Here is an 18,727-nt window from a genome sequence, read left to right as displayed (position 1 = left end):
CTAGACTTGCATAACTAAGCAATACTATGGCTTCAGATAGAAGATTCTGTTCCCACACATCTGCAGAAGTGATAACTAACAGTGCTGCACAGTTTAGGAGATTGCTCTAACACTCTATTGGATCTGCGATAATCCTCATGCTGAGTAATGTCTGAACACAGTAAGAAAATGTTTAAATGGTTCTTTTCCTCCTTTGGGTTACAGTTTGTAATTCATATGACCATTTTGTTAGTGATTTTGATAATGATGCTATCATATCAAGAATCCCTGTGTACAACTCATGGTTTTCATAGCGCCTTATGCTTTTTTACAATTGTTGACACAGACTTTAAAATGTTGACTCCTGCTTGTTAACTAATACTAAAATAAAAACTTAAGTAATAAATTGAGATTTTTGCTCATTTTTTAAAAATAAAATCATTAATATCCCCACACAGCTATTGAAGGAAATAGTGGGAAATTTTACCTGTAAATACTTTCCGCTAAGAATCTGGAAACATGCACCAAAGGGTTGGAATAATGTTCTTGTTCACTGTAAAGATTTATCACTCATATTGGTTTAATAAAATGCTGATTGGCCAGTAGCCATACAGGAAGTATAGGAGGGGCTGCTAGACTAGCAGTATTTATCCTTAGTACAGGAATGAACTTTGGAAGCCCACTCCACAGAGAGGGATACTCTGTCAGCCTAGACAAATAGGGGAGGGCCTAGGTCCTGCTCCAAATGATATGACAGACTTTTAAGATCTCCCATTAAAGGCCTCACCCTACCTAAGGAGCAGAAAGGGGATGGAATAGGATGTTAGTGGGGAGCAGGGAAGGAGGGGAGGTGGGATTGACTTGTAAAACAAGCTTATTTCTAATTTAAATTAAAGAAAGAAAATAAACATTGGAAAATGGGCACAGAAGATGAAGAATGACTAGTTCCTTCACATAGTAACTCTGATGTCAGCCATCACAGGGCCAGAGTCAAGGATTTGACTCAGGATACAACTCAAGGGGGAAATGCAAGTACTAAAATTAACCTATAAATCCCACTTGCCCAATGACAGATAAGTGTCTGGAATGCTGGGGGACAAGGGATCTTGTGAGATATCAAATAAGGTATTTTTACCTCACTAAACAAAGTTGGTTGCCTCAACTACACAGGATGTAGGAATCACAGTAGATGGTTGGAGGCAGCCAGGAATTACCATAGCTTTTTGGGGGGTTGGTTTTATGAGAACCTTGCTGACTGACCTAAACTCAGAGCCATGTCTCTGGAAATTCTGGGTATGGAGCTGGCCAGACTCCATTTTCCTGGCAAGTATAAAATAAAGTCTGCTTTAATTGGATAATTGTAGAACTGGTCTTTCTCCTTGTGATTCTCAGGTTTAATAAGAGACCAACAACTAGTGTTAGATACCCTGAGACTGGAGTTACAGGTGATTGTGAGCCATCATATGGGTTCTGTGAACCAAACTCAGGTCCTCTATAAGAGCAACAAGGACTCTTAAGTGCCTAGCGATCTTCTCCAACCCATCATGTTTAAATTTTTACAAATGAATTAAATGCTTGTTATCATTACTGCTGTTCACAAATATGAATTTTTTAAAGATAGACTGTTTCTATGAAGCCCACACTGGCCTCCAATCCACAGCCCTCCTTCCTCAGTTTCCCAAGGGCTGGGATGACAGGCTTGTGTCACTTTTCCTGGCTATGTTAACACATGTGGATTTGAAATAAGTCTTTGTTTTTAGCTTATTATTACCTGTGAGATGAGTTTCTGTCTGTGGAGAAGCACCACTTCCATTATTTGCCCTTGCTTCTGGCAAAAGGGACATGCGTCTTTCTATTGATATGTGTGTGTGTGTGTGTGTGTGTGTGTGTGTGTGTGTGTGTCACAGCAGTCTCCTGATTCTACTTATCTCTCCCTTTACTCTAAATTCCCAGATTGTTCCAGGTCACAGGCTCCCCTCCACGAACCCTGTAGCTGCTGACTCCCTTTTACTATGACTATTCTTCTCTCTGATCCTGAGAAATGACCCAAGCTGTCACTAGTCTGCCCAGCTCCTTTTTGCCCCTGAGAGGTAGCCGTAGCTGCTTTGGACTTCTCCACATGTTTCTGGCTATTTTCTCTTCCATATTTACAATAAACCTATCTTTTAATGTGCCCATGGAGTAGACTCATTTCAGTGGTTTCACTGTGCCCTTGCTTATAGCTTGTTTATTTGCAAGCCAGAATTGTTGAAAACAGACAAGTGTGGAAACTGGTCAAAACAGCATTCCCTGGCAAATGGTGTGTGACAGCCTGAACAATAGAGTTAAATGGGGCCTGAGTGTGTGACTCGACGGTAGAATGCTTTCCCTGGAGTACACAAGTCACTGGGTTTAATTCTCAGCACTGAAAGAGTAAAAGCAGTTAAAGAGACAAATAGGAAGAATGTCAAATGGAGACAAACAAATGAAATAAGGTTCGGGGTCAGAGATTCTGTAAGAGAAGTGAATAAAGCTTAGTGTGATGTAAGTAGAGGCTTGGAAGTAGGGGGACAATGAGACAAAGCCACAGAATGAGGGGGCTAGAAAAACAAAGTCCCTAGGTGATAAACAGAAGGCAGCATAGTCTGATGTGAAGTTTAGAGTAGCCGTACTGAGAATGGGTATCATGGTATGTCGCAGAGTCATCCAATACTGAAAATGGATTTGACAAACAAAATATAAGTGAACAAAAAAGGCTGTCCTTGAAACCCAGGACAATTAACTGGGTGTAAAGATAATGCAGATAAATCAAAAGCAATCCAATTTGTAAGACTTAAACGAAGCTTTGAATATGGAGGGAGAGAGGAGGGAAAGTCATGGCAGACTCCAAGATCTCAGCTTAACTAGGACAGGCAGGCTTCCCAAATCTACTGGGCCAGCAACAACTATAGTAACATGGAAGATTGACAGCCCTCAAGATACCATACAGAGATGTCCATTGGACAATCATTTATTAAGGCCGAGTTTGTAAATGAGGGTTTGGAGATAATAAATTGATGACATTATGGAGGGGATGAGTTCAGTCGTCAGTTGTGTATATTAACAGATTCAGGCAAAACTCAGAAGAATCTCTGTACCTAGGAGAGCAGAGGAGAGAACCCACAAAGGAAGGGTTACAATGGCAGACGTGTGCCATAGACCCCAGGCTGATGTTTCAAGATGAAAAGATTGGCTAATACCAAGAAGAGCTGTTAAGAGCTCCAAAAATCTAGAGAGACATCATTATACTTACCTGGAAGTCAGCCACTGGTGGCATGATGAAAACATTTTACTGAAGCAGGTAAAGTCGAAATCAGAGGTAGGAAGTAGAAAACACAGGCATTGAAAAAAATTTCAGGAAGTTTTTCTCAAAAAAGGTGGAAAAAACTGAAAAGAAGCCAGAAGCCACATGTGGTTTCAGGAATGTTTCCTTGTAGTTCCAGCAGGCTTGGTCATGATAAAAAAGAGAGTGAGAAAAGATATAGAAGGAAAAAAAGAAGAGGTCCTTTTCTGAAAACTTTAAAAGACTGAAATTCAGACTACAGATTATGAGATTTGAGTTAGGAGAGAGAGATAGAGCTAGAGCTAGAGAGAGAGAGAGAGAAAGAGAGAGAGAGAGAAAGAGAGAGAGAGAGAAAGAGAGAGAGAGAGAGAGAGAGAGAGAGAGAGAGAGAGAGAGAGAGAGAGAGAGAGAGAGACGGCTTTATTCACAGTAAGCCCAGGAAGAGCAAAAAGCATCTAGCTGCACATACTAAGTGGTAAAAAAGTTCCAGAAATCATCTAATGCGCTCCTTTATTCTTGGAGTAAAAGATGGGCAGATTGGAGAAAGGTTTTCTCTTAAGTAGCAGCTGTCAAGAATGATGATGAGATCTTGTATCAGTGACGGGGTGACCTTGGGGCTCAGCTGATACTGGTTAGGTATTCACATTTGTAGACACATATTTACACGTTATTAGACAGAGGCAGGAGGATATCTGAATTCGAGAACAGCCTGGTCTACACGAGTTCCAGAACAGCCAGGGTTACATAGTGAGACCTTCTCTGGGGAAAAAATCAAAGTCTCCATAGTATCTGATTCTTTTCTAGTAAGGGACATGGCTATGATCATTCAAACTCTGTCCTCTATAGACACATCTTGACAAATCCAGTGATTGTCGATGAAACACCTTTCAGAGAAAATGCCCTTCCTTGTTATCAGGGCACAGGCATTGTCTTCAAGCTGGCCTGTAACTTGAAATCTGCAGAGGCAAAGGCCACATGTTAGTGACCCTCAAGAGGGCTTGGCTCCACTCCAGATACCCACCCTCTGTCATGGTCTATATGTTTTTTGTGTTTTCCTTCTTCTCTGAGGTAGAGCCTTCACATATTACAATGTTCAGACAGGGAATGGGCTTTTCAAAACCAGAGCCAGGTAGCTTGGAGTGTTGAACAGCAAAACAGAAGTAATAAGAGAGATCCTGCCTCAACACAGGAGAAACAACTCCTAATGGTTGTCCTGTCACATGGTCACTGTGGCATGAATGTGTGTGCCCCCCACACGTAAATATATATTTTGCAAATAAAAAGCAGATGGAATTCTGAACCTTTTTATCTTTCAGACCCAAGTCTCAAATGTCACAGATTCTAAACACCTTCCCTCATTGAGATGAAGAAGAAAATCCTTGATTCTAATAATAATAATAACTAAAACATCCCTATTCTTTGGTATGTTATGACCATGCTAAAGATAGAAATACCAACTGTGGTCAGAGCTGAGGACAGAGTTAAGTGAAGAACTTTGACCACACCTTTGTTCCACAGTGTTCAGACCAATCTTTTCTGTCTTAGATCAACAAATGACAACACAGTTTCATGACCGTGGTAGCTAATCTTGACTGTCAACTTGGCGCATCTGGCAAGGGGGAACCTCAACTGGAGAGCTTCCTCCAGCAGAATGCCCAATGGCCCTGTTCCTGGATTATTTTCCGACTGCTAATTGATGGAGGAGTTCCTCGACCAATGTGAGTGGTGTCATCCCTGGGGAGGTGATCCTGGGGTATATAAGAAAGGTACCTGAGTAAGTCATGGAGAGCAAGCCAGTAAGTGAATTTCCTCCATGGCCTCTACTTCAGTTCCTTCCTCCAAATTCCTTCCCTGCTTGATTGAACTCCTCCCTCGACTTCTCTCTCTGATGGATTTGGTCAAAAGTGTAAGCCAAATAAACCCTTTCCTCCCCACGTTACTTTTAGTCATAACATCTACTGCTGCAAGAGAATGCAAACTAGGATATGTTGGTTGTAATTTTCCATTTCTAACTTCTAAATTGGATGGAGATGTAAATAGGACCATACATTATTTTAGTAGCCTCTGGTTCTCTAAGACAGACTCTATGAACCTTGATATATTAACAGGTATCAAACTCTTCCATCCTACAATCTCCTGACCACTTAAAGCTCCTGAGAGCTACCATAAGGAGTGGTCTATGGAGGTCTCCCATGTGTCCGGTGGTATACAAACACCAAACACTTACAGCTTTGGGTGTAATGGTGTGCCATCCAGCCAGGTCCATGTTTTCTGTGTGTATGTAACATTCAGTCCAATCCAAAAGTAAACACCATCATGTATTTTACTCTGTATGAAGTCCTGAGAAAAGAGAGCTAGAAGAAGTCATCTGGATGTCAGCTACAAATAGATGCTTCCGCCTTCTTCTGTCCAAACCTAAAAAGATTCTGATGCTCATATTTCCATCCAGGAATGCTGTAAGAAGTCTTCCCTATAGTGAGGAAAAGAAACCGTGTGGGGAGGTTTATCAACTGTGTGACTTTCATATACATTCTGTTTGATGGAACTGTGGAGGATACAAATAGCAGACTAAGAAAGGGTACAGAGGAGACCAAAGCTAGAAGAATAAGACGTCTTGAGGACAGATGTGCAGACTTTGAATGAGTGCATAGACAGGTGAATCAAGACTAAACATCTGTCCTAACTAAAACATCTTCCTAATTACCAAGATTCTAGACATACTGCTGTGAACTGGCAATGTTTTATATTCTATTTATTTGGTTATAAGTTTTTGAGTCAGGGTCCAGGTTAGCCTCAAAGTCACCTATCTCAATCCTCCTGCTCAGTTCAGTGAGCTTGGAGTACTCACAGGGAATGTTTTGATGTGTCCTTCGAACTCCTCTTTTCCTCCATACAGGAACTCAATATTGATAGTCAATTATCCTAAGATCCCGACTTACCTGTAGAGAAACATAGCCCCTGCATAAATTGTATAATACCCCCTGTAGCTATAGGGAAAATTCTGTCTCACAAGTTTCATCTTAGAGCTAATTAAGATGATAGTGCATAGTGCCTACCACGTAATTGTCATTTAACAAATGACAGTAATTAACAGTGAAATAATTATGTTATCATGGAATATACTCACATCTCCCAGTTTCATGAAGTTAGTTCTTACCAATTCTGCTTTGTCTTGGATCACTAAGAGATGTGATTTCTTTACTGCACAGGATATTTCACTATCAATCCATGACTTAAAGTTTATGTAAAATTTGTAACATTTCCCTTGTTTCTGGAACCAGTCATTGGGGCATGACTTTCCTATAAGGAAAAAAAAAGAAAACAACATGGAAAGAAATAGGAACAAGTAAGAAGTTTTAAGACCAGAAGAAATTGTCTCATTGATTTTAAGCTTTAAAAGTTAACAAAAAAAAGTTGGGTATGCAAAAGTGTCTCAGTGGTTAAGAGCACTGGCCTCTTTTGCAGAGGACCCAGATACAATACCCACTACCTATGTGGCAGCTGTAACTCCAGTTCCAAGAATCTAATGACCTTTTCTGGGCTGTGTGGGCACTGCACATACATGGTGCACAGACATGTAGGCTTAAGACTCACACATATAAGATAAGAATACAGACTTTTTTAAAAAGTAGAACACTGCCTCACTTTTAGGGAACCAACTCCCTTCTCACTTTCCAGTAATGAACAGTCCTTAAAAGAGGCAAATGCTAACACATTCAAAGTCATATTTATTGAATAACTACCATATGTAAAGTATTTTCCTAAATTCTGAAAGCATGTGAATGTATGAAATATTTTCCTTACCAAAAAAAACTTAAGACAGGTATAAAGGTATTAACTTCATATTCCTCGTTGTGTAAATAAAGACAGTAAAGTTAAACTTAATGAAAATACAGAGAAACTGAACTTTAAATAACTGACTCTGGGTCATACGACTGATTAGTGGTGGGTGGAATGAAAATTAAAGCAGCAGTCACACATCCAAGCAGACTGCGGAAGAGACCAATGGTGGCCTCAGAGGCACACAAGGGGAAATCCTCCACAACTCATGCTCTCTGTCTTAAAACCAGCTGTTCTAAAGCAGGGACCAGAGAATGAAGTGCATCCTCTACCATTATCAAGATCTTACAGATTCACCTGAAGAAATCTTTATTTACTCTGTGTGTGTGTGTGTGTGCACGAGTGTGCATGCATGCATGTGTGTGCTTGAATGAGCGAACACTACACAGCCCAAATATGGAGGAATCAGTTCTCTTTTTCACCATGTGGGTCCCAGGAACGGAGCTCAGACTGTCAGGAGAGATGACTGGTGCCTTGCCTGCTGAGCCATGTGGCCAGCCAGAAAGAACAATTTTTAAAAGTAGAATTAATTAAAAATATTTTTAATCTCTTCACAATAGATAATCACAGACTTGGTGGTTTTGAAGTAATGATCTAAGAGACACATGGGCTCCAAATGAAAAGTGCTGTGTTGTGTGACATTTTGTTTGTGTTCTGAAAAATAAAGCTTGCTTCAAGTCAGAGGGCGTAGCCAGCCACTGGTTAACCATATACGTTTGGAAGACTGTAGACATAGAGACAGAAAGGGATAAGGTGGGTGGAGAGAGGATCTTGGCCTGTTTAGAGGGAGGAACAGAAGAGATAAGAAGGCACTGGTGGCTTCTCGGCTTCTCTGATCATTCAGGTTTTTACCCTGATACCTGACTCCTGATTCTTTTTATTGGTAAAGAATAGTTAGATAAATGCTTCAGTGCTGTTGAAGCAGTTATTTTCAAAATTCTCTTTCAATACAGAAACTTCTTCATACACTGCAAGAACATTATAAAATAATTTAGCCTTAGGCCACTAGATTTAACTCCTTGAAAAGGAAGAATATGGGTATTAAAATAAACCAATATTCAGAAATAAGTATATATGTTTTAACTGAAATAATTATTTATGCTTTAAGCTAAGTTGCAGTTATGTAAAATTGTACTTTACTAAAATTTTAGTTATTTGTATCCAAGTAGTGAATATTTTTAAATGTTCACAAATATTTTAAAAACTTGATACATATCAAAGAGTATTAATGTGAAAATAGAATCTATCACAAATTTTTGAAAATAAACGCTACCCAAAAGCTAGCTATTGAGACTGGGAAGTTTTTCCTAAAGAAATGCAGAAATGTATTTGTTTGTCTTGTTTTTGTTTTTGAGGCAAGATCTCCCTGTGTACTTCAGGCTGATATAGGACATTGGATAATCCTCCTGCCTCAGCCTCTTGAGTGTTAAAGAAATCTGTAACTGTCATAAAAGGCTTTGGGGTGGGACAGTAACATGTCTCAGTGGGTAAGGGTTCCTGCCACCAAGCCTTCCAATCTGAAAGAACAAAACAAAGAAAAAACCAACAATTCCCACAGGTTGTATTTGGTCCTCCAAAAGTGCATCTTGTTACATACATCCACATACATGCGCACACATACACACACACACACACACACACACACACACACACAATTTCTTTTAAATTAAGATAAAAATAAGGGATTTATCCCTTCCCTGACTCAGGAATCTAGGTGAGGAAGTTGGTGAGCTAGCCTCTTTTTTTGTTAGCTCCCATGTGCATTCCAATAACTTTTCTTTCATGCATTTGTCTTTTATCAGCTTAATTTGCTTGGCCCCAAAAGTAAAGGCTGAAATGATAGGGGAAAATATTCCCCTTCCTAAAATGCAGTTACATAAATCACTTACCTGTGGAGGTTTTGTCCTGTTGTTTCCCGGGAGGAATATCCATACAGTCACAGCATCTGGTTCCATTATTACCAAGTATCCCCTCATTAAGCTTATCAGTTAAGGAATACCTGCTCAGATGACTTACTGAGAAGTAAAAAATTGCAATACTAATTATATTTCTACAATACAAGCCTGCACCCCTTTGTTTTAATAAAATTGCTGCTGGATACACAAACTGCTCTTCAAAAAGGGGTTCTGGTCAATAATATCTCCACATTTTACTTTTACAAAGGAAATGGGAATTTAGAGATGAGGAGGTTTCTTCTTACCAAGAGATGCAAAATAATATTATCTAAATCAAACTAAAATAGACAAAATTTTTCTTTATCCACATTAAAGATTAAGAAAGTTAAATTTCCTTTATAGTTATTAAAATTTTCTAATGTGGTGGACTGGAATTTTTGTGAGCTTAAGCTGGTCATAAGATCATTATACCACTTAGTACCATCTTATTTACCAAAAGGTAAGTAATTGACACACTCCAGGATTCTATGGAGACTTAAACATACTGTAAATCAGTCATTTATCACAATCCCTAACAAGTCATCCTGTAAATCAGTCATTTATCACAATTCCTAACAAGCTATACTGTATCACAATTCCTAACAAGCCATCCTGTAAATTAGTCATTTATCACAGTTCCTAACAAGCAGGATCTGCCAATGGAGTGACAGCAAACTCAACTGTATATTTTAATTTGTGTGCTCTTGACTTTAGCCATAGACCTTAAATTTAATTTGGACCTAACTTTTTAACCAGCTGTTAAGTTTTGTTCCAAGATTCAAAACATCTAATTTTGTAATATACCTAAAGAATAAGGTCAACTTTCATAAAGTTTGAGTTCTCTCACCAAAATCTACAACTTCATCTCCTACAAGAATTATGACCAAATTCACATACTTGACAATTAGTTAAAATTAAGGCAGGATGGATTTTCAAAATGACATATGCATAGAGCATCATGAGTGATGACAGTGGGATTGTTTCATGTCAGCAGAAGTTAAATAGTGTCAGAAAACAGCATAGGATAACGTGCTGTGTGATCCTGACACTGGAGAAAGCCCAGGAAACTCCTCAGGAAATACTCTAGTCTCCATATCTGGGTAGTTCACTTTGAACGCACTCACCATGGATGGCTAGTCCTATCACTGTGGCCACCAAGAAAACCAGTGCAAGGCTGGCCAGTCTCAGAGCTGTCGGATGCCATCTTGGACATTCAGGGTAATCTGCAATGATGAAATGTCCTTCTATAACATTAAAAAATGTAAAATGTACTTGTAAACATGGCATAATATAAACTGCTGAGAGTACACACGGTCTTAAGACAAGAAAGAACCTATCATCTTTTAAGTGTAATGACTCATATCGCTAAAGCTAGCATTCAGGAAGTTCAGGCAAGAGCATTGCCAAGTGTTCATAGCCAGCCTGGGATAACATAGTGAGACTATCTCAAGCAAACATACTACAACAAAGAAGTCCTCACCCAAGATTATCCGAGATGAAAAATTGGATTTATTGTGTCTAAGAGATAAACATACTTGTTTTACACTCATTAAATAGTCTTCTTATGTTGATGGGGGAAGTCCTTCTGTATGCTATGAATATATGTTTCACTTATTAGTTTCTCAAAATGCTGATTGTCCAGGAGCCAGGCAGGAAGTATAGGCGGGTCTACCAGATAAGGATAATTCTGGGAAGAACAAAGGGAGGTGCCACCAGACAGAGACGCCACATAGATACCAGAAGACAGGACACACCTGGCATTCTGTGGTAAGATAATGCCATGTATAAATACATAGATTAATAGTTATGGGCTAAAAACTAAGAGACAACTAGCCAATAAAAAGCCTGAGCCATGAACCAAACAGTTTATATAATTAATATAAGTCCCTGTGTGTGTATTTGGGGCTAAACAGCTTTGGGACCAGGTGGGACAGAACCTCCGTCTACATTATGTTGGCAATGTCTTTCTAAAATCACCTTACACAGTAAAGTAAGTTATTTCGCTTTTGTTTGCACAACGACTGAGTTACTCAGGTAATATCATAAAGAATTGAGCTCCAGGAAGAAACATACAAGTAATGCCATGTAATTGGGTGAAAGTAAAACAAAACAAAAACTAATTGTCTGATGAGATACATGAACAAAACTAGTTTTTTTTCCAGTTTAAATTTAGATAAGAAACAAGGTTGCTTCACAAGTCAGTTCCAGGTCCCTCTCCCATTCCCTCCCCTCCTCCCGTGTCCTCCCCCCAACCCCCCCCCCGTTATCCCCCTCATTCCCCCAGGGAGGGTGAGGCCCTCCATGGGGGTGTCCATAGTCTGTCATTTCATATAGGGCAGGGCCTAGACCCTTCCCCAAGAGTTCAGGGTGAGAGTGCACCTCACATTGTTCTATGGGAGTCCAAAGTCCGTGTGTATACTTGGGATGGGTACTGATCTGCTGCCCAAGGCTCAATAGATTACCTAGGCCTCCTCACTGACACCCAGATTCAGGGGGTCTTGATCAGTCCCATGCTGGATTCCCAGGCTGATGCCTGAGATTCAAGAGCTAACCCTTGTCAGGTCAGCTGATTCTGGGGGTTAAACCAGTCCAGTCTTAATCCCTTTGATCATCAGTCCTCCCTCTCTGTTACTGGCTTTCTTGAGTTCAGCTCAATACTTAACCGAGGGAGTCTGCCTCTTCTTCGATCAGCCACTAAATGATGTTTCTGTTTCCCAGACTCTTTGACCATGAGATTGTAGGCTGGCCCTCCCCAGATCTATGTCTAAAATCCATATATGAGAGAGTACATGCCATGTTTCTCTTTTTGTGACTGGGTTACCTCACTCAGGATGGTTTCTTCTAGTGTCATCCATTTGCCTGCAAATCTCATGATTCCATTATTTTTTTCTGCTGAATAGTACTCCATTGTGTAGATGTACCACATTTTCTCTATCCACTCTTCGGGTGAGGGACATCTAGGTTGCTTCCAAGTTCTGGCTATTACAAATAGAGCTGCTATGAACATAGTGGAACAGACATCTTTGTTGTATGAATGGACATCTTTTGGATATATGCCTAAGAGTGGAGTTGCTGGGTCTTGTGGTAGGTTTATTCCCATTTTTCTGAGGAATCTCCATACTGATTTCCAAAGTGGCTGAACCAGTTGGCATTCCCACCAGCAATGGAGGAGTGTCCCCCTTTCACCACATCCTCTCCAGCATAAATTGTCATTGGTGTTTTTGATTTTAGCCATTCTGACAGGAGTGAGATGGTATCTCAGAGTTGTTTTGATTTGCATTTCCCGGATGGCTAAGGATGTTGAGCACTTTCTCAAGTGCCTCCCAGCCATTTTAGACTCCTCTATTGAAAACTCTCTATTTAGTTCTGCAGCCCACTTTTTAATAGGGTCCTTTGGTGTTTTGGAGACTTGCTTCTTGAGTTCTTTGTAAATTTTGGAGATCAACCCTCTGTCAGATGTGGGATTAGTGAATATTTTTTCCCATTCTGTGGGCTGCCTTTTTGTCTTGCTGACTGTGTCCTTTGCCTTACAGAAGCTTCTCAGTTTCAGTAGGTCCCATTTATTAATTGTTGATCTCACTGTCTGTGCTACTGGGAACAAAATTAGTTTTAATCATCTTTTCAAAACAAAATACATTTATATTGATTGATGAAACAAAACTCAGGTACTAATCGTTACCTTCGTATATTTTACTTTAACAAATATAAGACTCCCTTAATCTTAAAGTCAGGAAATATATAACCCATTGGACTCACTCTAACTATATTTATAAATATATTTTATGTGCCAAGACTTGGGCTGCTATCCAGTTACAGGTACAGATAACTATATACTCAAGTAGGTAAGTAAATAGATGTAAATAGATTATTGCAAAATAGGTTACAACTTTCTTAAGACTAAGATAGTTTAACTTCTAATTATTAATGTTGCAAGTAGAGTTAAAATTCCCACTAACTTTCTAGGCATCTAGCCGGCCATCTAGTAGAGGATTCCAGATTCCCACCTTTGTATGTCTACTTGTGCTGACGGTGGTAGGAATGTTTTATGGGCTTCTTTACAGTTGCTGTTTCTGCATGTTGCATCTGTCCAACCATCCTGCAAATAGAATAATCCATTTTTGAAGGAAACAGAGACATAATCTAATAATAAAAAAAGGTGCTTATAAAATTGTAGCACTGAAACACAGCCAGCATGGAAAACCACAAAGGATATGGTCGGTGGGAGGAGAAAAGGGATCTGTGGTTTAAACCACAAACTTTCTTTTATCACACGTTTTAGAGTTGCCGAAAATTGCAGAAAGCTCTCAGGGAGCCAATGCTCAGCCTTCTCTATTGTTATCTTATTCTCTTTCATTAATGGAGACAGACAGATGTGGAGAAAATAGAAAGGAAAAGCAGGCATGCCGTTTTTACAATAAATGTGTCACAATTGATGACTCAATATTTATGATCATTCCTAATTAATCCCTTGTCCAGATTTTGCCTATTCCTTGCATTTGAAGATTCCCGTGCCTACAGCAAGGCACAGGGCGTTTATCCTTCCTATCTCTTTGGAACATGCTTGGCTGACAGTTTCTTACTCCTTCCTCTGTTTTGAATATTTTGAAAGTTTTGAGACGTGCCGATAATGTATTTCACAGAACGTTCCAATTTGAAATGATCAGGTATTTTTCTCACGATTTCATTTAAGGTATAAACAGTTTGTCATTCTCACCATATCCTCGAGAGGGCGCCAATCATTAGCATGAATATTGCTGTATCTAGTAACTACCTAGCTTTTGTTTGAAGAACTTAGAAAATCTATAAACATTCACGGGAAGGCTTTCCTAAGGCTTAGTTTTTCAAATGAGAAGAGTGATTCTAGAACCGTACCCCAGACTGGTCTTGTTTTATAAACCTATTAAACTGTCTTTTAGAGCAGCTGTTCTTTTCTCTACTGCCAGCTTGAATGATGAGTGAGCCACAGGACATCATCACTTGATTTCAAGAACTTTAATGTTGGCATTCTAACAGGCATCTGCTGACGACTCAGTGCTGGCTTTCTTTGCTTTTCCCCAATGGCAGATGATGCTGCACATGTTAATGTGCTAATTGTTCTCTTATACATCGTCTTTGGCAGATCTATTTGGACTGTGGGCTCAGATCATACCTGGGCTGTGTCTTCCCTATCGTGCAGTCCTCAGAGTTCTTTGGATATTTGAACACCCATCGTTTTATTGTTTGTATTTTGCAAATTTGTAGTTCCAGTTTGCAGAAATGCAAATTCCCTTTTTTCTTATTCATGGATTGAGTTTAGTCATTCTATATAAAACCTGTTTACTAAATTAAGTTTATAAATCATCACCTGTATTTTCTTCTGAGAGTCTTAAAATTGTATATTTAGTTGTTTATTTAAAAATTAAGTTTGTCTAAAGTGCAGAAATTTATGTTCTTTAAATTTTTTATACATTAAAATGTATTTTTCTGACACCACTGATTACACATGTCGGCATACATGTTTGTATGTGCATGCAAATGAGAGTGTGCATCATACCATATTAGCTATTGAAAGGCCTTATGTTTTTCTCAAAAAAATGAATCTGTTGCATTAATGTAGCTTTATTGGAGGAAGTATATTCTGTTCTGTTTATTTATGCATCTGTTAGTCCTTTTTTTGGCTTTTGTTTTACTTTGTTCTTTGAAACAGGATCTCATGTAGCCCAAATTAGCCTTGAATTATGTATGTAAACAAGGTTTGCCTTGACCAAGACCTGATCCTTCTGCCGATGTCATTCAATGACAGGTATGCACCAGGACTTATCCGACAGTTTGCCCTGTAGGACCATGCTTATTTGAATATGCTAGATTAGGACCTTAAAATTGTTCTTTATGGATCTTCCAAAATTTTTATTCTCTATCAAAATTGTGGTGATTTTTCTAGTTATTTCTATATATTTTAAATCAGTTTTTCAAAGTCCTTAGGATTTATTTAAGATTGTAGACCATAGACAAAATTGGGGAGATTTGACATCTTAACAAGAATGAGTCTACCCATCCACAAGTATAGAATACTTCTGCATTTATTGAACAATTTCATTTCTTTTGGAGTTTGCAGTTTCACACATTTAGGTCATATATATTCACATCTAAATTTGTAATGTTTTTGTGCTATCATATTGTACTTCTAAATGCTAAATTCAAGTTATTCATTGTTAATATGCAGGAAACAATTAACTTCTTAATGTTAACCTTCAATCATGAACGTTTAGAGTTGTCCTTTCTACTTTTGGGGATTTTTTAAAATTTGGTTTTACAGATGGTCTACCTGGACAGCCATGTCATCTGTTAAAGAAACTGCTTTCTAAATACTGATTGAAAAAAAGAAAAAATATGTTAATATCCCCTTCCTTCTAACAATCTCATAATTAAAAAAATAAATTATTTGGTTCATTCTTTCCAAGTCTCTATACCTTTTGCTTTGTTCTCATATGAGTGTAGGACTTCTCTTTATTTACAAAGAGTTTGGACTTCTAGACTAATGTAAAAACAGGTGGTTAGAATGGGTGTCTTTGCTTCTTATTCTTGAGGAAGACATATTTTGTCTCTCACCTTGAAACCCAATATAAGCTGAAGGCTTAGACATTCAGATCTCTAGGAGTTCCATGCTAGCTTGTTTCACATATCAAATTCCATACCAGTCTGGACTTCATAGTGAGACACTGGATAAAAAAAGAAATGAAAGGGCAGGGGGGATAGCTCACTTACACAATACAGGGCAACACAAGCTTTCTATAAAAGCAATAATATTATTTCTTCAACAGAGGAGAAGATACATAGATGCAAAATTGTGAACAAGAAGGAAGGCCTGGTGATATACATCTGTAATTCCAGAGTGGGAGGCTGAGACAAAAGGTTGCTTGGGTCAAAGCAGAGTGAGCTACATAGCAATACCTTGTCTCAAAAAAGCAAACAAATATGTTAAGTAGAAAGTGCATAGAACAATCCCTCTATACCCCAAATTCTAAACACATTTTGGCCCTGTTGGTTAAGAGCCCTGCTCAGATTTATAAATTGCTTCCTACATCAAAGAAAGGCAGCATAGTGGGGCAACCGCAGCCATTTCCTTGTTAGCAACACCAGTGAGGATGGCATTTCTCAGACATACTGTGAAGACTGTGGTTTATCTAGACTCTTATCATCTATTTCCTGTGTCTCCGTGATATGTCTGAAATTCTTGTACAAGACTAAATCGTTCAGAGTAGCATGCACAAAAGTGCACAAAATACACAGTCTGCAAGCTCAAGAAGCAGGAACAGTGGCAGAAGAATCACATGGAAGAGAAGCTTGGGCTCCAAGGGAATTCTTCAGCAGCATCTCTGCTAGGAGAGACTATTTATCAAGAGATTGGACAGGTGGAGAAGCAAAGAGCAAAATAGAGCAAATTGAAGAACAAAAACTCACAAAGAGGTTAAAGGCGGTTCTGAGCCATGGGTGTGTACACATGAGGAAGCTCTCCTGATACCTAGTGCAAGTTGTTTATGCAAATGTGGTGCACATACATACAGCCCAGAAAACTGCATCAGAGTCCCTGGAGCTCCAGTTACAGATGGTTATAATCCCTCATGGGGGTGCTGAGAATCAAACCCCAGGTCTTCTGCAAACAAATGTACACACAAGGTAACAAATATAAATGACCTCAGTCATTTTTCCATTCACTACTAATAATTCCAATTGACCTTAAGAAAATTAAAGATGTAGTCTTCTGGGGATATCCCAATTCTAAATCAAAGTCAAAGCATGCATTTCTAGAAGGTTACATAGAAAGGAAGCACTTCTCAGAAAACCAAACCTGGTCTATGAAATGGAAGATAGCATCTCTTGTCTACATGTTACCTGATCTTTAGAGACAGTGCTAAGCCACACCCTCTCCAGGACTTGAACTATGCACCTGACCACATACATAGAAGATGTCTTTAATTGCATTGTGTCGATGAAACTGCAGAATAAACTATAACTTTCTAGAATGAAAATACCTGTCTTTTCATATACAGACTATCATAGCTTTGGAGGAAAGAATCTATTAACATGACATTTTGAGTTGATGGCCTTGGTGTGCTGTAGAATGTAGCAATGCCTTTTGAACCAGTTTAGACACACATCATTTTAAGGATTTTTGCCATCAATGAAATGAAGGTTACTGTGAATCCTGCCATTTGAGTGTGTGATGAGATAATAAGATTAGCCAGATATATCTACATGACAGTGAAACCAATGATTGTGTTGGGCCCAAATTCTGAACCCCAAAATCACCAAGAGGCCCATTTCGACGCAAAAGCAAAGAGTCTTTTATTGTAGATGTTTAACAAGCTAACCCCATTAGCTCAGGCCCTTCACCCCACCACCATGGAGAATGGCTGGAGAAAGACCTCAAGCAACCTCGAGGCAGGGACCTTAAAGGACAGCATAAGGGGAGTGTTTAGGGGTATGAAACAGTCTCAGGATTGGTGCTTTTCCACGTTTGGGTGACCTACCCTGTGTTGATTGGCCAACTGGTTGTTATGGCCCATAGGCCCTCACAGGGCGGTTGCTATATTCTGCATGTCACTGTTGTGCAGTGTCCGTAAAGCACGCCCAGAGGCATAAAGCACAGCCCCACCAGCTAACTTCTGATTGGTTCTTTGTCATGAGGAGGGCATCTGACCTTAGTGACCAGGACAGGAGCAGCAAGGTCATGCAAGCACATGTTAGCCTATAATGGCTGCTAAAATGGGGAGACTGGTCACTACAATTGATGTAAGTCTTGTTCCGAACTTACAATGGTGTAACCAGTCTTTTTCTGTCCCACTTGTCAACTCACAAATAACCACACAGACTTCTTGTTAATTATGAATGCTTAGCCTTAGCTAGGCTTGTTTCTAGATAGATTTTATAACTTAAATTACCTGTATCTTTTAATCTATGTTCTTTTATGTGGCTTGGTTACCTTTATTCTGTACTGCCCATTCATCTTCCTCTATGTCTACCTGGTGACCCTGTTTTCTTTCTCTCCAAGTCCTCTCTCTTCTCAGATGTCTTGCCTAAACTCTTTCTACCTAGGTTGGATTGATGTCTTTGGGGCAGAGATCAGAACCAGCCTAACAACCCTGGGTCCGACCCTGAGTGGGGGAGTGTGGACAAGGGAAGGCTAGCTATCCAATGGCATTAAAGTAAAGGCAGAGGCATCTGATCATAACAGGAGGGCAGGGTCAGTCAATACTGAATGCACCTAGTTTATTGCTACATCATCTTAAGTAACCATCTAAAGGTGGGTGGCAGAAGACATCTATTATCATGTATAAAGAGCAGGTAGCAGTTATTTCCCTTAATCCTAAAGGCACTCCTTTGCAGCACATACTCAAGCCTTCAGGCACCCTACACCAGCACATCTCACCCAGTCTTCAGGGTGGGTGCAAACTCGCCCTGGCCCAAATCTATTGTTATTTAGATAGGAGCCATTCTTCAGAGGCCAGGACATCCAGCAGCTGTTAGCTGACATCTAAAGACAATAGAAATCAAAGCTCTCTTGAACTTGTGGCAGGGTGGAATAGCTTTACAAATGTACAGGCTGACACTAGGTAATGGCCATTAAGCTCTTTATTAAACCAATCATAGTGGCACATCTTCACACAGTGTAAAGGAGTATTCCATAACACAA

General features: G+C 39.3%; 1 protein-coding gene across 1 annotated transcript; it reads right to left on the bottom strand.

The window, feature by feature from the left end:
- Positions 1–4,106: 4,106 nt before the first annotated feature.
- Positions 4,107–9,052, bottom strand: LOC121139718 (killer cell lectin-like receptor subfamily F member 1). Its single transcript, XM_040743689.1, has 4 exons — positions 9,010–9,052; positions 6,438–6,580; positions 5,508–5,620; positions 4,107–4,236 (listed from the first exon to the last, which is right to left on the bottom strand). The coding sequence occupies exons 1-4, from the start codon at positions 9,050–9,052 to the stop codon at positions 4,107–4,109; spliced, it is 429 nt and encodes a 142-aa protein (XP_040599623.1).
- Between the last annotated feature and the right edge of the window lie 9,675 nt (positions 9,053–18,727).

The sequence above is a fragment of the Mesocricetus auratus genome, unplaced genomic scaffold (genome assembly GCF_017639785.1).
Source record: "Mesocricetus auratus isolate SY011 unplaced genomic scaffold, BCM_Maur_2.0 Super-Scaffold_100001, whole genome shotgun sequence".
Lineage (NCBI taxonomy): Eukaryota > Metazoa > Chordata > Mammalia > Rodentia > Cricetidae > Mesocricetus > Mesocricetus auratus.
This window is presented reverse-complemented; position numbering and strand designations above follow the sequence as displayed.